Raw genomic sequence first — 25654 nt, 5'->3', positions numbered from 1 at the left:
TTTTGTCTTTTCTTTTTTTTCTTTTTTCTGTTCCTTTTCTTTTCTTTGTTTTCCTTTCTTCTCTTATCTTTCCGCTTTCCTTTTTCTTTCTATTATAGCCATCTTAGGTGGTGATGTGATGTGGTATCTTATTGTGGTTTTGATTTGCATTTCCTTAATGACTAAAGATGTTGAACATCTTTTCACATGCTTATTGGCCATCGGTATATCTTCTTTGCAGAAATGTCTATTTAAGTCCTTTGTCTGTTGTTAAATTGAGTTGTTTGTCTTTTTGTTGTTGAGTTTTAGGAGATTTTTGTGTATTCTTACTAAACCCTTATCAGATATACGATTTGCAAATATTTTCTCCCATTCTGTGGGTTGTCGTTTTACATTTGGATAATGTTCTTTGATTCACAAAAGTTTTAAATTTTGATAAAGTCCAATTTATGGATTTTTTTTCTTTTGTTGCTTGTTCTTTTGGTGTTCTATTTAAGAATTTGTTCCCAAATCCAAAGTCATGAAGATTTACCCTTATGTCTTCTTCTAAGAGGTTTACAGTTTTAGCTGTTATATTTGAATCAATATATTTTGAATTAATTTTTGCATATGGTCCAACTTTACTCTTTTCCATGTGGTAATCCAGTTGGCCCAACATCGTCTGTTGAAAAACTCCTTCTTTCCCCACAGAATAGACTTGGCACTCTGTCAAAAATCAGTAGTTTGTCCAGAAATATAAGGATTAATTTCTGGAAGCTCAGTTCTGTTCCATTGATCTGTATGTTTATCTTATGCCATACCACTGTTTTGATTACTGTAGCTTTGTAGTACGTTTTGAAACTGGGAAGTCTAAGTCTCCAACTTTGTTCTTTTTGAAGACTGTTTTGGCTATCCAGGGCCCCTTACAATTCCATGTGATTTTTTTTTTTTTTTGCAGCACCAGGTGGCTTGTGGGATCTTAGATCCCTGACCAGGGATTGAACCCAGGCCACGGTAGTGAAAGTGCCAAGTCCTAACCACTGGACCACCAGGGAACTCCCAATTCCATATGAATCTGAGGATTGGCTTTTCCATTTCTGAAAAAAAGGCTTTTGGAATTTTGGTAGAGATTGTGTTGAATCTGTAGGTAGCTTTGGGTAGTATGACATCTTAACAATATTAAGTATTTCTATCCATGAACATAGGTGTTGTTCCATTTGTTGCAATGAAACTTGTCTTCTTTTTTTTTTTTTTTTTTAAAGAAATTCACGTTCTTTTATTTATTTATTTATTTATTTATTTATGATTGTGTTGAGTCTTCGTTTCTGTGCGAGGGCTTTCTCTAGTTGCGGCAAGTGGGGACCACTCTTCATCGCGGTGCGCGGGCCTCTCACCATCTTGGCCTCTCTTGTTGCGGAGCACAGGCTCCAGACGCGCAGGCTCAGTAATTGTGGCTCACGGGCCCAGTTGCTCCGTGGCATGTGGGATCTTCCCAGACCAGGGCTCGAACCCGTGTCCCCTGCATTGGCAGGCAGATTCTCAACCACTGCGCCAACAGGGAAGCCCGGTCTTCTTTTTTAAAAATTAATTAATTTATTTATTTTTGACTGCGTTGGGTCCTCATTGCTGCGCACAGGCTTTCTCTAATTGCAGCGAGTCGGGGCTACTCTTTGTTGCGGTGCGTGGGCTTCTCATTGTGGTGGCTTCTCTTGTGGAGTACAGGCTCTTGTTACGGAGACAAGTCACGAACTTGTCTTTTTTATGAATGAAATGTCTTCTTTAATTGGCAGCAATGTTTTGTAGGTTTTGGTGTACAAGTTTTTCACCTCCTAGATATTTTATTTTATTCTTTTAGATGCTATTGTAAATGGGATTGCTTTCTTAATTTCCTTTCAGATTGTTCATTGCTGTTGCCTAGAAACACAGCTTATATTTGTGTGTTGATCATGTACCCTGCAACTTTGCTGGATTTGCTTATTAAATCTAGTAGGTTTCTTGGAATTGGTGGGACTTCCCTGGTGGCGCAGTGGTTAAGAATCCGCCTGCCAAGGCAGGGGACATGGGTTCGAGCCCTGGTCCGGGAAGATCCCACATGCCACGTAGCAACTAAGCCCGTGTGCCACAACTACTGAGCCTATGCTCTGGAGCTTGCGCGCCACAACTACTGAGCCCATGTGCCACAACTACTGAAGCCCGCGCGCCTAGATCCTGTGATCTGCAGCAAGAGAAGCCACTGCAATGAGAAGCCCGCGCACCACAACGAAGGGTAGCCCCCACTCGCTACAACTAGAGAAAGCCCGCACACAGCAATGAATACCCAACACAGCCAAAAAAAAAAAAAAATCTAGTAAGTTTCTTGTGGATTCTTTGGGTTTTTTTTTTTTATATACAGGATCATGTCATCTGTGAGTAGAGGTAGTCTTACTTCTTCCTTTCCAATTTGAATGACTTTTATTTCTTGTTTATATCTAATTTCTCTGGCTAGAACTTTCAATACTGTGTTGAATAGCATTGGTGGAAGTGAGTATCTTTGTCTTGCTCTTGATCTTAGGGGGAAAGCTTTCAGTCTTTCACCACTGAGTATGATGTTAACTGTGGGTTTCTCATAAACCCCTTTATTGTGTTGAAATTCTCTTCTATCCCTAGTTTTCTGAGTTTTTATATCATGAGAGAGTATTTGATTTTGTCAGATGCCTGTGTCAGTTGAAATGATCATGTGTTTTTCCTTCATTCTATTAAAGTGACATATTACATTGATTTTCTTATATTGAGCCACCTTTGCATTCATGGGATAAATCTCACTTGGTTATGGTATATAATCCTTTAAATTGAAATTTCTTTTAACAGAATCACTCTGACTACTGTTTTGAGACTAGACTATGGAGGCAAGCAGATAAGAGGTAATGTGGCTTGAACCAAGGTTTTAGCTGTGGAGGTGGTGATAGGAGGTAGGATTTCAGCTTTATTTTGAAGGTAAAACTAACAATATTTGCTTATAGATTGGATGTGAGGTGTGAAAGGAAGAGAGGAGTCAAGGATGATTCTAAGGTTTCTGGCATGAGCAATCAGAAGGATGGAGGTGTACCTACTGAGAATTGTAATTTATGGAAGGAGCAGTTCGGGGAAATTTTATACCTATTAAGTACAATATGTGCATTAGACATTCAAGTATCTAGTAAATAATTGCGTATACAAGTTTGAAGTTCAGAGGAGTGCTCTAGGCTGTTTATATAAATTTGGAAGTCACCAGTGTGCTGTAGGTAATTTTAAAGTCATCAGGCTGGATGTGATCTCCAAGGGAGTGAATGTAGATGGAGAAGAGAACAACCAGGTCTGTGACCTGAATCTTCTGTGATGTTTGGAGATTGGGGAGGTAAGGAGGGATGGGCAAAGGGTACTGAGAAGGAATGCTGACTGATGTAGATGGAGAATCAAAAGTTGTCACAGAAGCCTAATAAGGTTTTTCAAGAAGGTGAGTGTGACTAATTGGGTCGTATGCTGCTGGTGTGTTGAGCCAGATGAGGACTGACTGTAAGATTTGGCAGCATGAAGGTCATTGGTAACCTTGATATGAGTGAGCCCTTTTGGTGGGGTGGAGTGTCTTTTAAACACTGGGAAGAGACAATGGAAGGAGTGGAAGTGGAGACAATGGAAGGAGTGGAAATGGAGATGCTAGTATAGATGACTCTTTTGAGTAGTTTTTCTATAAAGGGGAGAAGAAGAATGGAGCAGTTAGCGAAGTCAAATTTGTTTGATTTTTTTAATGATGGGAAAAATTGCATATGCTTATATACTGATGGGACTTTGGGACTTTTCTGGTAGACTAGTAGAGAGGGAGAAATTGATGATGCAGAAGAGAGGTGAAAAATGCCCTTGACTAGATGAGAGGATATGGAATCTAGTGCACACAAGGAGGGGCTGGATTTAGGAACACAGATAAGTCATGGGGGATATCTATCTATCTACCTACCTACCTACCTCCATAATAGCATGGGCCAATTCCCAATTTTTTTTTTTTAATAAATTTATTTATTTATTTATTTATTTATGGCTGTGTTGGGTCTTCGTTGCTGTGCGAGGGCTTTCTCTAGTTGCGGCAAGTGGGGGCCACTCTTCATCGCGGCGCGCGGGCCTCTCACTATCGCGGCCTCTCTTGTTGCGGAGCACAGGCTCCAGACGCGCAGGCTCAGTAATTGTGGCTCATGTGCCTAGTTGCTCCGCGGCATGTGGGATCTTCCCAGACCAGGGCTCGAACCTGTGTCCCCTGCATTGGCAGGCAGATTCTCAACCACTGTGCCACCAGGGAAGACCTTTGCTGTACTTGAGTTTAGATATAAATTACATTTTTTAACTGATTCTTGCTCGCATATAGAAAAGTATCTTAATTTGTATATGCTTATCTTGAATCTGGTCATCTCAGGAGTATTTGAACCTTTTAGTCCAACTGATAAAATTTGATAAAATCAAATCACCTCTAAGTGATACTGGGGGAAAAGTATTTTGGAGGCTTTAGCTCTTTGATAAGAGTTAAGCTTACCTCATGTGAAAGTTGGTTAGTCATAGCAGTCAGCCTCTTTTATTTTTCTATTTTTTTTATTTATCATTATCACCATTTTTATTGTTATCATCAACACCATCTTTATTCTGCAGTACTGCCCTTGGGGATCATAGAGGTTTATCAACCTGTGTCCTCCTTCACAGCAGAGCAGTCAGCCTCTTTTAAAGGTGATTTTATTTCTTTTTTGATAAATGCCTTATATATGGGAGGATTAAGAAAGAGGATGGTTTTTGAATAATTTCTTCATTGGAAAATAAGCAATTAGAATAGTTTCACATTCTCCCCAAAATAATTGGAACCAGTGACCTTCCCTCCCTTCCCTTCTTTAAGGCTTTGCTTCTTTCTGAGTCCAGTGTTGTTGTCCCTGCATTTTATGATCTTCCACCTTTAGTCTGATAGGCTAGCTCTTCAGGGCAGGGCAGAGATTCACCCTCTCTCTAGGTCTCTTTGAGGCCGAGAAGGTAGAGATATGGGATCTTCCTAGTGTATGGTAGGAATAACAGGAGCCGTTGGAAAAAATATCAGAGGTTTGTTGCTTCTCCTGGAAATTTTGATGTGTAGCATGAGACATCACCTATTGGCACCTGATCCTTTTTTTTTTTTTTTTTTGAAAATGATAATGCACAGGCCCATGGTATTTCTTTACAGAACAATTAGAACTATATGGCAAAGTCAAAAGGAATACCCATCAATCATTATTTGGCTAGAACACCAGGTTAGTAAAAGTGACTAGGACAGATGAGCAATGTTTGAACATATGTCACGGTATTTCACAATGGACCCTATCTGTGTGCTAGATCATCAGTGTCAGGGAAGTCTGCTGTTTAATAATGAATGTTTCCATGCCTGGCAGTAGGAACCTGATCTGCTTTTGCTGTTCATTCATGAAATGAAGGCACTGGAGTGTGGTGGTAAGATAATTGGACTGGAAGATAACTTTTGCCTCTGGGAGGTGTACAATCACAAGATTGCTGATTTTTCCTTTTACTCATTTCACGTAAACTTGCCCTGTCTGAATAGGCTAATTTGAAGTTCTTATGAAAGATTTGCATTGAGTAAACTTATGGTTGCTTTCAGAATTGTATATTAATTTTCCAGTTTCTTTTTCACTCTGTCTCTATTTTTATCTTTCGCTCGTCCTCCCACACTTAAATTGGTCTTATTGTAAAATACTGCATTTTTCTTTCTACCTGACAATGCTGAATTTCAGCTCAGTACAGAACTTTGCATCCTAAAGTTAAATATCACTCCCATTTATTTATGTTATTGTTTTGCCAAAAACCTTACTTTTGGTTTCAAGGTTCGTAGGATTCGCTGGCAAAATAACCACTCGGCACTAAGTTAAGCAAAAATTTAAAGAGTTTATTGAATTAACACGAGAATACAGTATATTAATTAAGAAAAGAATAGTATAACTAATTAAGAAAGAATAGTAAAGACAGAGGTTTATACATCACCGAATTGGGGAAGCGCCTACATCCATATCCAAGCAGCACTGGGAAGTCTCTGGAACAGCAATCTGGAGTCCCAATTGCGAAAAGGCCCCAGGCAGTGCGTGCACCCCACGGGTGAGACTTCAGTTTGCTACACGAAAGAGTCCCACTATAAGCACCAGGACGAAGGCTGATAATAATCAGCCTGCGTGCAAACTTGCAGCCCTGGTATTATCATAAATGTCTTGGTCTTAACTCGAAAGTCTTGGAATGTTCTCTAATCCCCGGGGGCTGGCCAGGGCCTCAAGGTTCAAGAAGCCCCCAGACTTACTCCCTGTCTTACCTAATGATTTACAGGGTGTGCTGGCGTCACCCCTGCTGGCCTGTATGTAGCTCAGCAGTTTGGCACGTAGCCAGTTTTTAGGGTCGTTGCCTGTTCAGAGAGAGGCCTAGTGCCGCCTCTGAAGCCTGAACAAGACTACTTTACTAACTTCCCCAACAGTTATAATTTTCTGTTACATTGCTATTTAATGTTATTTTATTCTTATTTTGATTTAAAAAGATTTGAAACTCTGTGAAGTTATGAAACTTTTGGTATTGTATCCTTTGTGTGGCTAGTTTTTTTATTGTTATAATTTATTTTTTGTAAGATAAGGGGTTAAAGAAAGAAAAGGATTGGCCACATACTTTTATTTTCAATTATATTTGTGTATTAGCATGCAAGCACAGAAAACTGGATTCAAACAGGCTTAACAAATAAGGAAATTTATTATTAAAATGGAACTTGAAGGCTGAGGTAGGGCTGACTTGAAGACTGGTTTAGTCCATCTACCGTAGCTCCATTTCTCATCTTTGCTGTCTTCTGTGTGTTGGCTTCGTCCTCAAGCTGGCTTCCATCATGGTGGCAAACTGGCTGTAGAAGGCCCAGGCTTCCCATTTTCAAATATAGGGCATCTCTTCTGGTACTTTCTTACAAGAGCAAGACGCGTTATTCTCAGAAACCCCCTAAACACCTTCTCTTGTATCTCATTGGCCTGAATTAGATCATAGGTTTTATTCTTAACCGAAATTCAAGGGAATGCCTTGAGTTTAGGCCTGAGTTTCTGAATCATCATTGTGGCAAGGGGAATGGGATTACATTCAGATCAGTTGGATTTTCCATGGGAGCTGGTAGTAGGGGCAGCTTCCTTGAAGCACATTGGCTTTGTGAGTAACTGGTCATTATCTCAATTAAATTTGTGGTACTGTACAAAGGGTACAGGGTGGAATGGATGCTGGGTAGGCAACCTTCAATGTCCTCTTGAAAATGAGTCCTATAAAATTTCATCTCAGGCCATATGAAGTAAGAGTAAAAAATAAAAAGGAAAAATAGGCAGCCTAAGCAAGTTTTAAATGGACTTACTTGAAAACTTTCTCTGCAGTTTCTCAGTTTATAGTGGTTGATTTTAGCTGACTGGCTATTGCTACTTACAGAACAGAGGAAATTCATTAAAAATAATGAATTATTCAGTTGGATAGTGAAATTCAGTTATAAAGCACTTCACTGTGCCATGGATTCAGTTCAGGTCAAGTCATGTTCCTGGTTTATGGGCAGTGCGGCTTCTCACAGTGACACAGCACAGAGAGAGGCTTTTATTCTTTTCCCCTGTTGCTAGCATTTTAATGGCATTTTATTGTATTTATTTGTTTCTATTTGTATTTTATTTCAGTTGAGTATTAATACAAATTTTAATTTATACTTTGTTATTATAAATTATATATTACATAATACTTGACAGTTATGAAAATTTGGTAGATGCCTATAAAGAAATAGGTCTCTCAAAAAAAAAAATCCCACTACTTTTAAAATTGCCGTGATTTACCGTGGCTGGACCAAATGCTAATGGTGGTTTTATTTAGCTTTTCTTGTTTGCTTGCTTGGGTTATTTGGAGCGAAATTAAGATTAGCCGAAATCGAGCAATAGATTAATTAAAGCCTCTTTTATTAGGGAATTTAATGAGGGCTTTGTCATGGATTCTTTGGTCCTAAATTTTTTACTCTGCCCCCTCCTGTTCCTATTAGTGCATTGAAAAGTAGAAAGGAATTCTCAAAAAGAATACAGGAGAATACCTTATATATTGTATCTTCTACAATAAATTATAGATTGTACATGCATGTGTATATATGCATGTGTATATGTGTCTATACAGTATATGTATATATATATAAAGTAGTTGCTAGTATCAATATACTGGTTAAGTATAGATAAACTCATAGGGCAAGGTTACATTTTCAGAAACTATGTAATATAATACAAGAACTCAAACCCAGAATTTTTAAAGTTTGTTGCATTGTTGATAACATTTGAAAGGCTTTTTGACTGGAAACTGCCTCTTTTAGTAAAAATAACATAATTGTATAGGTGAAACCCAAAGTGTCTAACCAAATTTAGGACATTGATAACCAAAGTGAATCATTTAAGCTGCTTTAGTCTTATAAGCTTTTTGTTAGGTTATTTGAAAACACTTACTAATCCAATCTTATAACTTATCAGTCTTTAAAATTTATTCTTTTTCTATATTCTCATCTACATACATGAAAAGTTAGTTGAGGGTATGTATATTACTGTTGTAACTTGGATTGTAGTTGGAAACCTCCTAAATATAATTTGTGTAATATAGTTACAGAGAAATAAAATAGATGCATTTTGAAATTTAGTACTCCTTGGATCAGATCTGATGCGTAAGAATGAAGTCTTTTTGGATAAATGAATCCATTTTCTTTTCTCTATTTGGATTTATCATTTAAAGGAACATTCTGCCTATGAAGCACTTCAGTGTTTAATTAACTTTTGATAAATTTATATACTTAGTCTAATTTGTATGGATTTGATCTCTCTTTCTGTACCCATAGGTTCTTGATCCTTCTCAGTATACTAAAGAGAATGAGGTATAATAGCAGTAACAGATCTATCACTACTCCTATCAGTATGCCAACTCATGTATAGCTGCAGTTTAAGAGATGTCACATCAGGTTTATCACTGTTGATCTTCACATCAACCCCGTGGTCAGTAGGGCAGGTAATATATAATAATAATGTAATATAGTAAGGCAAGTAATATAATGGCAATTTAATCCCATTTTACAGATGAAGAAATGAAAATTTAGAAAAGTAGTGCCTTGTGCAAGATCACATGGATACTAAGTGGCCAAGTGTCACAGCATATTTTTCTAAAAAATTAAAGACCAATTCTCATACAAATATACAATGAGCACATCACATTTGTTTAATTCATTAATGAGGGCACCAACAGGAGATAAAATTGGTTCAAAGTGGAGCAAAGATTATATAGGTATAGGGTTCTTCAGAAAAAATAGAACCAATAGGATATATATATAGATATAGAGAAAGATATTTACTGTGAGGGACTGCCTCATGCGATTGTGGAGGCTTAGAATTTCCACAATCTGCTATCAGCGAGCTGGAGGCCCAGGAAAGCCAGTGGTGTCATTCTAGACCAAATTTGGGGGCCTGAGAACCAGAGGAGCCAATGGTGTGAGACCTGCTTAGAGTCCAGAGGCCTGAGAACCAGGAGTGCTGATTTGCAAGGGCAGGAGAAAATGGACATCTCCGCCCAAGCAAAGAGCAAATTTCCCCTTCCTCTGCCTTTTTGTTCTATTGAGGTTCACAACAGATTGGATGATGCCCACCATTGGTGAGGGCAGTCTTCTTTACTCTGTCTACCTATTCAAATGCTAATCTCTGGAAATACCGTCCCAGACACACCCAGAAATAACTGTTTTACCAGCTCTGGGCTGGTAACCCTTAGGGCAGTCAAGTTAATACAGTTAAATTTACCATCACATAAAGACATTGGAGAAAGAACTTTGAAACAATTGCTAGCTTAGGTACAGAGCTGTCCTACAGGGCAGTAAAAACCATAGGCTTTGAGATTATCTTTTCTGCTGGAGAGAATTCAGTTGCATTTTTACTAGATAAAATTTTACAAGTTAACATGTAACTTCATAGAGTCTGAGTTTTTAATCAATAGTAAATAATGAGTTAAATAAATGTATATTCCGTATGAAATAATCATTGGGTGGGCTTGTGCTCCTGTATGACGCTGAAAGGACATATTGCCTTCTTTTTGTCTTACTTATAACTTTTGGATAATTTTTCTTGATACAACGCAACATTGGAGCCTAGGTTTTCTGACTCCAAGTCTAGATTTCTTTCCACTGTACTTCCCTGCTTCTTCATAGTATAATTTTTAATGCTAGAGCACTCTGCTGACCTTTGCAAAATCAACTAGCCTTTGTTATTAGTTTTCCTTTGTGTGTAGTGATGGTGATACAGCTTTTTGTTCCTTAGAGAAACTTTGTGAAACTCAATGGATATTTGTAAAATTTGCATCAATGCCCAAAGTGAGAAATTGAAATTTTAGCTTGTTTACCGTGACTTCTCTTTTGTGACATTTTGTTAGAAAATTTTAGAATAATTCTAAAATTCTTGCATTTTTGATTAAATAATCAGGTTTGTAAAATAGTGTATTTCATCAGGTTAGCCTTCATATATTTTGAACAAAACAGAATTGAACCATTTTAGGTAGTAACTGAAAATTTGTCCACATTAAACAATATAATTGTCTCTCAGAGTGAGGCATTGAAATACTTACTGATAATTTTTTCCTGGACTTGAAATGGTTTTCTGTATGTGCCATTTAACTTAACAGTGTAGTGTTTTTTTGTTTTTTGGGGGATGCATTTCAAAAAGGTTGGGATTCTTTATTAGCCCTCAAGCAATTAGGCAAGTCAGTTACTGTGGTAACAGTAGGCATTAATTTCCTTACCTTACAGGTTTTAGGAACAAAGAAATCTCTGAGCTAATCCACTGAAACCCAACTTTCTCTTGAGACTGGTGTGAAGTCTGTCGGTTCTCTAGAAGATGACACCATTCTAAGGGAAAAATGTGCTTTTGAGATGAATTTTTACTCTGCCAGAGAGAAGTGTATAGTATGGTTTAAAAGCTATGTGGTGAAAAAGTTATCCCTTCTTAGCTAATTTGGAACTGCGATTGGTCTTAAATTTTCTAAATCTGTTACTAATTTAAATCTTAAATCTTATTGGTGTGATTTCTGTTGACATGAACTAGAAGTGGTTTGAGTGGATAGCTTATCCTACTATCTAATTGCTGTCAAATAAAATCACCTAAGATGACTTCTTTCAAAACATAATTTGTAATTTTGGCAGATAATCTCTTAACATTGATTTGGCTAATATTACTAACCCTATAGTAAGCTCACTCATTTAGCTATAATGAGGTTCATTTTGCAACTAATTTATCAAAAAGCTTTTCTTTTCCAAGAAGTTGCATTCTTTTTTTTTTTTTTTAATTTTTTAATTTATTTTATTTATTTATGGCTGTGTTGGGTCTTCGTTTCTGTGCGAGGGCTTTCTCTAGTTGCGGCAAGTGGGGGCCACTCTTCATCGCGGCGCGCGGGCCTCTCACTATCGCGGCCTCTCTTGTTGCGGAGCACAGGCTCCAGACGCGCAGGCTCAGTAGTTGTGGCTCACGGGCCTAGTTGCTCCGCGGCATGTGGGATCTTCCCAGACCAGGGCTCGAACCCGTGTCCCCTGCATTGGCAGGCAGATTCTCAACCACTGCACCACCAGGGAAGCCCGAAGTTGCATTCTTATTAGGTATTTTATGAATGTATTGTGGTGATTTAAAAAAATAGCTATAGTGAGTTGTTAATCACAGCAGCATTGGATATTAGAGTCTTAGAGCATTTTGTCTGTGTTCTATAGCAGCAGTTGGCAAACTGGCTAGTAGGTCACATCTTACTTGCTGCTTGTACTGAACATGAGCCTAATGGTTTTTATGTTAAGTGGCTGAAAAAAAAAATAAAAAGAACAGTATTTCATGAAATTTGTGTAAATCCAGGTTTCACTGTGTATAAATAAAGTTTTATTAGAACATAACCATGCCTATTTCTTAAGTATTGTTTATAGCTTTTGTGCTATAGTGGCAAACTTGAATAGTTGGTGACAGCAACAGTCTACCTGGAATATTTACTATCGGATCCTTTAGAGGAAAAGTTTGCTGACTCTTGTCCTATAGTATAAAAAATTTAACCTTGATTGTTCATTAAACAAACAAACAAAATCTTTCCCACTTTTATTGGCATACGTTTCCCCCGATTGCAAAAAGGTAACATGTGTTCTTATAGAAAATTTGGAACATATAGAAAAGCATAAAGAAGAGAATTAAACGCTATCTGCATTTGTGGGATAACCACTTATATTTTGGTATACATTGCCAAAGACCTTTAAAAATGTGTTTGTGGGGACTTCCCTGGTGGTCCAGTGGTTGAGACTTCACCTTCCAATGCAGTGTTGTGCGGGTTCGATCCCTGGTCGGGGAGCTAAGATCCCACATGCCTCGCGGCCAAAAACCAAAACATAAAAAGAAGCAATATTGTAACAAATTCAATAAAGATTTAAAAAATAGTCTACATCAAAAAAATCTTAAAAATGTGTTTGTGTGTGTGTGTATATATATATATATATATATATATATAATATGTTAATATATACATATAGACAAATACACATACATCTTTATTTTCTGAAATTAGAGTCTAACTTGCTTTTTTCACTTGATAAATTTTAAGAACATCTTTTTAATGACTGCATAGTACTCTGTTTTATGGATGTACCATTATTTATTATTTAACCATTTTTCCATTGTTGGATGTATAGTCTGATTTCAACTTTTATTATTATAAATATTATATATTGCACTATATAATATATATTTTAAATATTGTGTATAACAAGGATGACTATCCTTGTATATAAATCTTTCTGGGGAATGCCGGTTATTTTTGTAAGATTAATTCTTAAAAATGTAACTATAGGTAAAATGGTGTGAAAACTAGAGAAGTATTTTGAAGGGATATCTTGGTATTTTGTGAAGAAACTCCCTTGGCCTGCCTTCGTGAAGATGGCTTATCTTCCATTTACCCTAGGTTCTGTTTAGACATACTAATTTTCACACTAGACCATCAAACTAGTCCTTTTAATAACTTGGCTGTTAAAGCATTTGATTGATGCTGATAGTTGATGGACTGGAAGAACTGGGCTAGTGCCCCACTCTGGGTTCATAGTTTTTCCTCACAATTCTACAGATGGGAAGGTAAATGATTTGCTGTGTGAGTGTTCCTAGCATCATTGTGGAGGCCATAGAGTGGAGTAGTGCTCCAGGCCAGTATGAGTTGACATAGTAGACTCAGAAGTGGTTAGAAAAAGGAGATGTGCTCCAGTCTTAGGAGAATTCACTTCCTACTCCACTAATTAAGTAGATGCCCCAGACTACCACCCTGTCTCCTGTGGGCCTCTTGAAGGAAAATCCATTTGTTGGCATATTCCTACTCTTTCTCAACCACTCATTCAGTAGTGCACCTACAAAAATGTACCCAAGTATTTCACTCAAAGGATTATTTATGAAGGGGTATTGACTCTTAAAATTTCTGGGGATACTCACATCAGCTGCTAGTATTGATCTGTCTACAGCAGAGGTTAGAATTAAGAGGCCTGCAGGAAACTGGGTCTTGGAAGTTGATATCAGATGGAAGATTGCATAGTAACATCCAGTTCTTTTGAAAAATTGGAAGGTCTGGCAACACTGGGTCCATACTGACTGTTGGCAATAGTTAACTGGAGCAAAGTTAGTGCCTTCCAATTTGTGCTGCAGCATAGTGACATGGGTTATAGGTAATGCAAGATTTTGATGGTTGCATATTTTTTATAATTTTCAAACATAAAAGCACTTTATAAGGCAAACATTCAAAGATTTATACTAGGTGAAATTATATTTGAACACTTTTTTTAAAAAATACATTTATTTATTTTTGGCTGCATTGGGTCTTCGTTGCTGCACTCGAGCTTTCTCTAGTTGCGGCGAGCGGGGGCTACTCTTTGTTGTGGTGTGCGGGCTTCTCATTGCCGTGGCTTCCCTTGTTGCAGAGCACTGGCTCTAGGTGTGCGGGCTCAGTAGTTGTGGCTCGCAGGCTGTAGAGCACAGGCTCAGTTGCTCCGCGGCATGTGGGATCTTCCTGGACCAGGGATCAAACCTGTGTCCCCTGCATTGGCAGGTGGATTCTTAAACACTGTGCCACCAGGGAAGTCCTGAACATTCTTTATGTAGATCCTTTTGTTAGCTACTTGAGTTCAATAACATGTACGGTTATGCATAGTAAACATGGTCAAAAAGAGTTGTGTTGTGGCTGTATCATGTAGTACTTCCTTCTGACTTTCCTGTTAAATAATTTCCTGTCTATTAATCACTTTAATTGGCTGTGTGTATGTTATTTAATCATTGGGAAAGTTATGGGCATTCTTTAAATTTTATTTGTCTTAATTTTCATAATTTTACTACTAGCATAGAAGAGAGCAGGATTATTAGCTAATTATTAGTGTATGATATTTAGTGTTCTCTAATAGATTACAATTAATTTTATTAATTTTCTTATTATTTAATTTTTAATTATTTATTCGGGCTTTTGATGTGACAATATTGCAAACCCTGATTTTGATAGAATTTCATAATGTTTGTTTTTAGAATTTAAAGAACTAGTGTTTATGTCTAAAAATGATTAATTGAACACATGCAACTCATTTGATTCAATAAGGAAATATAAGGCTTTGTAACTTCAGAAACTCATTTAAAAATATATTTGATTATCCTGAAGTATATTTTGTGTACTTTAAAATTTTTGATTATTAAATTAAATGAAAATAAGTTATTTCAGTACCCTTAGTTTTTGTTTAGTCTCCTTAATTAAAACAATTTTTTTTTGGATAGGATTTGTTTAGAAATATTCATAATGCAGACAGGCTAAACAATTGACAAAAAACTTTTCCCAAGGAATTAAAGATCTGTAGTATTTTAAGTACTTTATATTCTAATAGATTTAATTTCTATAGATACCTGCTTTCCCACTATGACGTCTAAGATAGTGATTAAAGCTGGAAAGTCATCCGATTCATGAGTTGAACATAATAGTTAAGTATTTAATCAATAATTAGGCAGTAAAGGATTATTTCAGAATTGGATTTGGTCTTCCCATAATTCTTCACTTTTCAGCCTAAATCAAATGAGGTAGGGATGTCAAACAAAACACTCTGGTACCTTTTCATAAAACATCTATTTTACTAAACAAAAGATCTGAACTTTTGAAAGCGTCTTTGAGCAAAAAATAAGAACGAATTTAAGAGACTGATAAAGGAAATAATCAGATTGAGCTCAAGAAGCTGGTTACAGGATTGCACAATGAATAAAGCTCAGATTACCTCACTAGTTTGCTAAATCTGCTTTTTTCCCCCACCCCCTGCCTGTGTGGAACACTATGTTTGGACCAGTGGGGCAAAGGAAGTGGAAGAGTTGCCATTTTTCAGTTATTCTATTAGAAGGTATGTTGAAGATTTGTCAAGGACACAAAGACAACATTAATCCAGAAGATTAATGAAAAAAGTGTTCATCGCAGTTACGAATTCATAAATATTGGCAATGGTCCTCAGTTAAAAGGCTGTATAGAATCCTTGAAAAATGCCTGGAAGGACATTATTTGCTTGGTAAAGAAGTTCCAAAACCAACCGGGAATGAAAAATGAAGTGAAAAATGAATATTTTGAAACATATGAGATATTATGGAAACAGTGGAAATTTGGGACTGGTAATAACAGGAAGGTATAAAGGCTTTATGTTAAGTTTCAAGGTAAAAAACCTGATATTCCAAGTAATATGTTGACTTACTCACAGAGAAGCTCTTGTATATTAAAATTTGCCTGTAGTTCTGAATTCTGCATTAAATGATGTCATAAAAATGGTGAATCTAATGAAATCCAAGCTGCTACAGTACCTTCTTTTCAGCTTTAGGTGAAGAAATCTGATTAGCTATTTCATTACTGAAGTGTGTTGACAGTCCAAAGGAAGATTTATAAGCTAAAGGGAAAATTTCAAATTATTCTATGTGAATGACTCTTACTTTGCAGATTTGTTGAAGTATAATAATTGGCTTCAAAAAATGGTATCCTTAACTGACATTTTGAGCACTTGAATTAACTTAATCAAAAGTGCAGTGATCGTGTGGAAAATATTAATATATTCACATGTACTGACAAAATTTATGGATACAGAGTAAAAATTCAGCTTTGTCAGAGTGAAGTTAAAATAATTTTAGAAGTGATTGTTTAATTGGTGTTATTTGAATTCTAAAGAAGGATTAATAATATTATTAGAGCAAAGCCAGTGTGTACCTGAGACAGAGCTTTTTAGCATTATATTGAAATACTTGGTATAAAAACATTCATTTTTGAAGCTTATTTACATCATCAGAAGAAATTAACGTATTTCTCAGTAGAAGAAAAGGAGAAGCATTAGATTTAAAGACTTTCAGCATCCTTGAAGTGCAATTTAAAGGATCGAATTGTTGGAATGCTGGTTAACAGTGAAAAAGGAGTCTTCAGTATATTGGAGCAAAGCCTCCTCTTTTGCCATTTGCTACCACTTGTGCTAACAATGCTTCTTTGTGATGGTTGCTCTACAGAATATTAAGAATATGTTGTTAAAAGGTCTTAATCAGGAATTGTATATTTTAAGCATAAAGCATAACATACAAAAGTTATTTCATCTAGGACTTCCCTGGTGGTGCAGTGGTTAAGAATCCGCCTGCTAATGCAGGGGATACGGGTTTGAGCCCTGGTGCGGGAAGATCCCACATGCTGCGGAGCAACTAAGCCCACGTGCCACAACTACTGAGGCTGAGCTCTAGAGCCGCAAGCCACAACTACTGAAGCCTGCGCACCTAGAGTCCGTGCTCCGCAACAAGAGAAGCCGCTGCAATGAGAAGCCCGCGCACCGCAACGAAGAGTAGCCCCCGCTCGCTGCAAGTAGAGAAAGCCCGCGCGCAGCAACGAAGACCCAACGCAGCCAAAAATAAATAAATTAATTAATTAAAAAAAAAAGTTATTCCATCTAAATGATTTCAAGTTTGTTTTTAAAAAGTTTGAAAATTTTAATTTTATAAAAAAGATAAAAGTTTCCCAAAATTTCATATTCGCACTCCCAGATCCCCTTCCCAGCATGCCGTAAAAATAGTTTCATTTTCTGAACGTGCCATGAACTTGAAGATGTTGTCAACTTCCGTATAAAACTTCATTTTTAAATGAAGCAGGCAATTGAGAGTCATCATGTATTTGAGTAAAATCAACAGATATCAAGCTTACTAAGCTGAATAGTTGACCCTTGATTAAAAAAGAATTTCTACACAAAAAAGAACTTAAAAGTCCCTGTAAGTGTTATCAGTGGATTCAATAGGAAATACATTAATCAAAGAACTGAAAACGGTGGAAAAGGAAAATTGGAGGATAAGAAAGGAACTAAAACATTATTTCCTAAATAAAATACTCAATAGAATTACTGTGGTAGAACAAATATGGCTGAAAATTAAATCGGTATTTGTTGAATGCACTGAACAACTCATTGGTCTTAGGAAGCCTACTTGATCTATCCTGTCTTACAGGACTTCCAGAGGAGTTGTACTGATGGGCTCAGTGTGTTGGTGGGCTAGACCTTGAGATTACAACTGGGGAGATCTGTGAATAGAGATACTGCCTCCTAGTGCTTCAGTGGAAGACTTACAGTCTTTGTCCTCAGTTTGCAGCTTCCTGAGGGACCCTAAGAGCTGAGACTGCTGGTGGTAAATAGAGTTATACGGGTAAAGTAAAATAACAATCCACCCAAGGAATCCAGCATAGGGGAAAGAAGACCAACAGAACATCCAAAATAGGAAGCTCCCATTGACACAGATCTTTGAAATAGTTATACTATAACTTTTACGAAAGAAAGAAATTATAAGCACATTTAGGGAGACTCAACTAGAGTACAAAGAAACTTTCTGAAACTAACAATCGAGATCTCAACATTATAAAAATTCGGGAGGCAAATTGAAAAACGACTATGAAATGAAGTTGAGAATGTTGAGAATGAAATTAGCATCTTGGAAATCAAGTGGAAGAAGTCTCTTTGAAATACAGAACAAAATTAAAGAGGATGTCGTCAGGTAGGAATAAATAGACACCAGCAGAAGAAATTCGGGCAAGAAATTCACTGGAATGTGAATAAATGCTGTAGAAGGAAAAAAGGAATAGATTATGGCAATTAATAACTAAACTAGTAACAGGGGTATATTAGTTTGCTACAGCTGCCATAATTAAGTACCACAAACTAGAAGAGTCAACAGAAATTTATTGTTCTACAGTTGTGGAGGCTAGAAGTCCGAAATCACTTTGTTGGCAGAGTTGTTTTTTTTCCGAGGGCTGCGAGGGAAGGGCCTATTTCTGGCCTGCCTTCATGGCTTGTAGATGACTCTTTTCCATGTGTTTCTTCACATCATCCTCCAGCTACGCATGTCTTGTCTCTGTGTCCAAATTTCTCCTTTTTATAAAGACACCACTCATTTTGGATTAGGGTCCTAATGACCTCATTGAAATTTTGTTACCTCTGTAATGACTGTATCTCCAAACAAAGTCACACTGAGTTACTTGGAGATTAGGACTCCAACCTATCTTGTATTGGGGAGAGATACAATTCAACCTATAACAAGGGGAAAATTTTCTCATCTTAAGTAAAGACTTGGAAAGGAGTCTTTTCCAAGGACTCACTGATTCCAAGGAGAGTAAAGAGTGTACACTTAGGCTCTTAAAAATATGAAAATCCTTAAACATCTTTAATGCTCCCAGATGGGAAAAATATTAGTCACAATTGAAGAAAGCATCAGAAAAACAATGGACTTCTTACTTGTGACATTAAAAGGCAGAAGACTGGAAGAGAACATCTACAAACTGCTGAGAGACTGTTATGTTCAGCTAACACATCATTTTCTTACCTATTTGAAAAATAATTTTTCACATATGCAGGGGATCAGTGCTTATCACCTACATATTCTACTTGAGGAAAATAATTGAAAAAAACCTCTGAACAAACAGTTGAATCAGAACAGAGATTCAAGGTTGACAAGATTAAGGGAAGAGGAAACTATAGTAAGCAATATATACATTTACATATATATTTAAATTTATATAAACATACTAAAATGGATGATGAAATTGGTAACATAAATGTTTAGAAAATAGTAAGGATTCTTGAAACAGAAGAGCAATACTAGAAAACAGGCTGTAGCCAAAACCGTATCAGCAAAAAAAAAGTAGTTAGAAGGATGGGGAACTCAAAACATTCTAAGAGTTTGCCTTGCTGGGTAGAGGGACAGTGCAAACGTCAGGTCTTGGTGGGGAAGGGATATAGTTTTACTATTTTGCTGAGATAGTAGAGTAATAGGATGGAAAAAAAGTGAAATTTTAACACTGGCAATGGTAAAAAAGAGTTTGAATGGTAATTTCACACAGATGGAAAAAGTGGACAAAGAATAAGAGGAAACTGAAGAAAGGAAGGTAAATATTAATCAAAGTAAGATGAAAGGGAAAGCTCAAGTTCTTACACTAACTGTGAATGAGATGACTCTCCTTATTGAAAGAGATGTGTTCAAATTGGGCTGTTCAAAACCAAAACCAGAAAAATAAACCACAACAAAAATCCCAGGTGTATGTTGTTTAAAGCCAGCCTTTAAAAAAGTGATAAAAGTTGAAAAGTAGCAGGTAGTGGTGGATAGATACGTGAGATTATTCCAGGAAAGTCCAAACCAGAACAAATCAAAATATATTATTTATTTCAAAGAGGAGCTTATTATCTTTTAATGGCTCAAAGTGAAGCATTATGAAATGATAAGACTTGATTTTAGTAAAAGACGTGTCAACGTTGTTCATACTCAACAACGTAACAGCTAAATACATAATTTTAAAATTCTATTATTCAATGACTTGAATCCCTCCCAAGAATAACCTTTATCTGATCAATGATTAAAATCCTCATGTAGGGACTTCCCTGGTGCTCCAGTGGTTAAGACTTCGCCTTCCAATGCAGGGGGTGCAGGTTTGATCCCTGGTTGGGGAGCTAAGATCCCACATGCCTAGGGGCCGGATAAACCAAAACATAAAACAGAAATAATATTGTAACAAATTCAGTAAGACTTTAAAATGGTCCACATCAAAAAAAAAAAAAATCTTAAAAAAAAGAAAAAGCTTTCAAAAAAAAATCCTCATATATGCTGAAGAATTTCCCTACTGCTACAACTTTACTTTTCTGTGTGCTTTTTATCTGTCCCAAGATCTAAGTAAATTTGACACAAATGTTAGGTTTGTAAGCAATTTTACTTCCAAATTCTTTGCCTGGAGACATCTAGACAGAATTTTGTATGCAAAAAAGGATTTAGGTCTAAAAATTAGACATTTTAAATTAAAATGATTTTAGCGTTATAGGTGGCTGCAGGGAGGAGTTATTGAAGTTTATTTCTGTTTTGGCAGTGTGGATGAATTACTTACAGAATTCCAAGATTTTATAGTTGTTTTATAGAATTGTTTATTATTTTCAGAAAACTCAATTTTCTGGCAGTTTTGCAAATGATCTACTCTGCATGTAGCAAAAGCTTGTTTTCCAGTTTAATAAAAATGTATTTTAAGGTTAAGAATAGACTCTCCTTTCCTGTGTGTGTGTGTCTGTGTCTGTGTGTGTATATGTATATGTATATACACATACTTTGGGATCAACTTTTGACTGTCAAGGGTTTTGGATTTGTGGCAAATATAAACTTATTAATAACCACTAACATTTGTAAAATGCCTTATAATGAATAAAGCATATATAGTTTATATATTTTATCTTATTACATATAATGCAAGTGGTAGCACTAACATTTGCGTTGTCAGTTCTGGTTCACTGAATCATAGATCTTCCCCAATGCCAAACTTTGCTAATGATTCAAAGAGCACCAAGTGCAGGTGGAATATTCTTTTTTTTTTTCTTTTTTTTTTGGAGGAACCCCAAACTCTCACACACAAATTCCAAAAAATGTCCTTTTCTTCTGCATTAGTACATGTTATGGTTTTGGATTAGCAGAATAGTTTTGAGCAATGTGTGCAAAAAAAAAAAAACTGCGCAAAGGAAGTTTTCATTTTGAAACTCCTCTGTTTTATATTTTCTAAATAACACAACTTACTGATGTTGACTTAAAAAATATGTACAGCGTGAGAGTTGTGAATTAAGTTTTATTTGGGGCAAAATGAGGACTATAGCCTGGGAGACAGCATTTCAGATAGCTCTGAGAAACTGCTCCGAAGAGCTAAGGGGGAAGGTCAGTATATATGTGATTTTGGTGAAGGGGAAGTACATGCAATCAAGCACATATTTTTTGCAGAAGGTTTTTGCTAGTCACGAGGGCAGACGTCACCATGAAGGATTTTAGTGCTTTTCCAGATATGAGGAGATAAAAGAGTTGGGCTCATAAAATCGTCTCCTGAAAAATATCTAACTATCTGAAGACCAGTTTTTTCCAGAGCGCAGAGGGCCTCATTCCTGCTCTCCACCCTGAACTCCTTTCAGGGGGTGTTGAAAGTCAGCCGCTGCAGCAGCACATGGTTTAATCCTTGTAGAGGTAGATGGCAAGTGCCAATGGCAAGTGCCAATTGTAGTTGACAGGGCCCCCTCATGATCATAAATTGGACTATGATTTGGGAGGCATTTCATGACCATTTTGTCCTGTGGTGCTAGGAAGGCTCATTCCTAGGTCTGGCGAAAATTTCGCTGATAGGCCACTCAGTGTGCTATTACTGGACTAGGTCTGATTAACAATAGTCAAAGGACCACCTGTCTTACTAGTCTGTTATGGTCCAGAAAAAAATTCCGCCTTGTGGCATCATCTTCCCATATCTAGATTTGCACTATTACAATTATTGTTCTCATATAAAGCTATGTATTTTTGTTGGAGGCTCAGTCACACATTTGGTAATGCAAGAAACAACAATCTTATAAAACAGGCAAAATACAAACAACATAGCTAGCAGTATTATTAAAGTCGTAAGTAAGAATTTTTTTAAAATTAATTAATTAGTTTATTTTTGGCTGTGTTGGGTCTTCATTGCAGTGCGCGGGCTTTCTCTAGTTGTGGCGAGCGGGGGTGGGGGGGTGCCTTCTCGTTGCGGAACGTGGGCTCTAGGCGCACGGGCTTCAGTAGTTGTGGCTCACGGGCTCTAGAGCGCAGGCTCAGTAGTTGTGGCTTGCGGGCTCTAGAGCGCAGGCTCAGTAGCTGTGGCCCACGGGGTTAGTTGCTCTGTGGCTTGTGGGATCTTCCCAGACCAGGGCTCGAATCCGTGTCCCTGCATTGGCAGGCGGATTCTTAACCACTGCGCCACCAGGGAAGCCCCTGGATTGATTTTTTAAATTAACATAGGATCATGCCCATGATAGGAAAACATTTGATTCATATGCAGAGGTCCAAGAAGTCAAAAAAATGTTATAAAGGATCATACAAGCCAGGTCCAGGATCTTGGGCTAACTGTCTACTTCTGATGTCTTCTTCCTCTCATCCTAGTGTGAGTGTAGTTTCTCCTCCGAGCATTGTTTTAAGGTGATTTTGAGGTCAGCCATAATCTCTATAGGTGAGTCCAGTGTAGGGACCCTTTGTAAGTGGGAATTAATCCGAATCAGTTCTTTTCAGTTTCAGTGTGCATGAGCTAGTTAAGAGTCCCTGATAAGAGTCCTTCTGTCTAGGTTGGAGATAGTCCTTTAAATTATGTCTTTTCCAGTATGCATAATCCCCTGGTTGCAGGTCGTGGGGCATCTGATCTTCATCCAAAAGATTACTGAGATAAGCTTCAAAACCAAACTTAGAGTGCCCTTTTAATAATTTAATTAAACTTTTCATTAATATAACCTAACAGCAAGGAACTATCTAGGAAGTGAGTCTTAGTAAATACAGACCTCCATTAACAAAACTGGGATTTCTGGGATTTAATATTCATTGAAACATAATCTGTTTTCTCTCTAAAATTACCCTCGTTTCTTCCAAATATAACCAAATTAAGACCAATTTGTTTGCAAAATAAGTCTGGTCTCAATAAACTTGGCCTGATGATTAATATAACTATAATTGATCATATAGACTTTTTTGCTTTGATGAAACTTTTATAAGGAGTCTCAAACTGCACTTTTAAAAGACCTCTCAGGGCTAGGGAAGTCATGACAATGGCTTATCACAGATTTCGCCTATCAGATCTAGGTGAATTCCTTCCTTTTCAAGGTCCCCCAAATACCTTGAGATTTCTGTCTCAACTCTCATGTTGTGCATTTTTTTTAAGTCTATACTGACTACCCCCCATTTTCCAGACATAATTAATAAAGCCAGAATTCCAGGCTTATTTAGGATAAGCAGCCTAGATAGGTTAGTTGTATCTGGCTAACATTTTCTGGATAGATACTCTGGTATTTTTCTGCTAGTGGATACCATTGATAGATTTACAAGGCTACCATCCAGTTTGAGATCATTAGCACATTTGATGGTTGAGGTCTTTCATTCCTTCTTCCCCAGTAGGGCCAGTGAGTTCCCCTTTCCTGCTGTTAATCCTTTCCTTCCCAGTGCATAAGAATGATGGAGTTTGTTCTGTATGGAAAATTTGTTTGCCAAAGTAATCTTTAAAAATTTTCTTTCATACATTATTACTGTTCTCAGTTTTGGGGGTTTATGCTTGGGAAAATGAGCACTTAAATGGATACTTTCTGGATATTGTTTAATTTTTTCAGAATTTGTATTGCTAAATATCAGTAGGGGGACTTCCCTGGTGGCACAGTGGTTAAGAATCCGCTTACTAATGCAGGGGACAGGGGTTCTATCCCTGGTCCGGGAAGATCCCACATGCCGTGGAGCAACTAAGCCCATGCGCCACAACTACTGAGCCCACGTGCCACAACTACTGAAGCCCATGCTCCACAACAAGAGAAGCCACCGCGATAAGATGCCCGCGCACCGCAGTGAAGAGTAGCCCCTGCTCACCGCAACTAGAGAAAGCCCGCGCACAGCAACAAAGACCCAACGCAGCCTAAATAAATAAATGAATTTAAAAAAAAATCAGTAGGGATAACAGGCTATCCCATAATCATAAATAGTTGCTTTGATTATTTCATATTGACATTGTTTCATCATAAGAATCTTCAGGTGTATACTAAAAACTGCTGTGCCTTTACTAGAAATTTGAGATAACGGGAACTAAGGTTGGGGTTTGAAGAATTTTATTAAGAACTTAAGGCCACTTCAGTTTAGTGTGTTAAGTCACATGAGAATATGGATCTGTTTTATCTTTAACAGAAAGAGTATGTCATGGTTTTCCTATTAATTGTATTTTCTACAACCATTCTTGAAGTGTGGTTTATATTGAGTAGAGCCCTCAAAGCTTGTAACAGATTTTTAAAAAATATTCTCAACGAAACTCTTATTCTTAGGGAGACTGGTTCACTTGTTAGGCCAAGAGTGTAATTAAAAACCCTTAATAAAGAAAAGCTTATCTGTCTCAAAATTCTCTTCAGGTAGACTTGTGAACAGTTTAACAGTTTGATGAGTTTACTTAGATCTTAGGAAAGATGATAAGAAAATTAAAGTTGTCAAAAAATTTATAGCAGTTTATACACCCAGATATTCTCATTGTAAATGAGATAAAGATTATTTTTTAAAAGGATCAAAGTCAGAGAATAATAAAATTTTGAAACCGCTAGAACCTTAGAACTCAATTAAATTGGCTCAATTATTTTGAAAAGAAATACTAAATGTATGGTCATTAGAGCTAGCATGTTGTATGTTTCTTTTTCTTTTGCGATTCCAGCTCTTATAACCTATATTTGGGCCTAGATGCCGTAACTTAATTTAAACATGTATATTTGGATCTTCAATCATATTGATAGGTCTATCTCTGAGTTTTCTTACAAAGACTGTATTTATTAACAAAGTAATTGTTTTTTGGATTTTGCAACTAGAACCTTTTAAAGATGAATGAACAAACATTGGAAACAACACAGCAGCGGAAACTTCCTGAATGGATGTCTATGCAGAAGAAGACATATACTGTAGAAGAAAGAAAGGTATGCCGTTCATTGATTATTCTTTAAGATGGAAAATTTAATGTGCATTTGACTGTAAAATGAGTCAATCCTAACTTGTAAACTTCAAGCCATTATTTACGTTTAGAGTTGCTGTTGTGTGAATGAACCAGAATCTAGTCATTGAATGGATGAATGGGATTAAATTTTAACTGGGTTTACAAAAGTGAGAATTCTTACTCTATACTTTCCCTTTTTATCTAGTTTACATGGTTGACCTTGCCAGTTTGTTCCAATTCAGATAATAATTTAGACAGTATTTATTTTGGTGAATTTTTATGGTTAAGTGAGTTTTAAGTCTTCATAGATTTAAGCTCCATCAACCAGTCTTCAGCATTTTATGGCAACATTATTGCATGTAGAATACTAATATAATTGAAGAAAAAATTTAATAAAATAAATGCTTTTATGAAAATAGGATTAGAAGTTTGCAAATAAATTTGTTAGAAAAATAATTTTACAGTGGGTAGCTTTATCTTTGTTAAATTGTCCATATGACTTCATTAATCTATAAAGCATTAGTTGATAAAACTTAGAACTATAATTTGAATGCTTCAGTGAACTTTATTATTTCAGTGAATATTTATTATTTAATGTGAATTTTATTTGTGCCTTTTCGGAATTTTG

The 25654-nt window shown here is 36.7% G+C and overlaps 1 protein-coding gene across 6 annotated transcripts in view; it reads left to right on the top strand.

Annotated features, from left to right (window-relative positions):
- WRN (WRN RecQ like helicase) overlaps positions 1–25654 on the top strand; it is a 123269-nt gene that overhangs the window by 2244 nt on the left and 95371 nt on the right. For 5 of the 6 annotated variants that reach the window (XM_057537149.1, XM_007174071.2, XM_028164502.2 and 2 more), the window contains exon 2: positions 24905–25009. In XM_057537149.1, the coding sequence (XP_057393132.1) occupies positions 24917–25009 (93 nt within the window). In that variant the 5' untranslated portion in view covers positions 24905–24916. Of the gene's footprint in view, positions 1–23984; positions 24093–24904; positions 25010–25654 lie in introns of those variants that run through there. The other variant, XM_057537150.1, reaches the window with a different exon arrangement.

This window comes from Balaenoptera acutorostrata, chromosome 21 (genome assembly GCF_949987535.1).
Source record: "Balaenoptera acutorostrata chromosome 21, mBalAcu1.1, whole genome shotgun sequence".
NCBI classification, from domain to species: Eukaryota; Metazoa; Chordata; class Mammalia; order Artiodactyla; family Balaenopteridae; genus Balaenoptera; species Balaenoptera acutorostrata.
The sequence above is the reverse complement of the archived record's forward strand: the minus strand, read 5'-3'. Positions and strand labels throughout refer to the sequence as shown.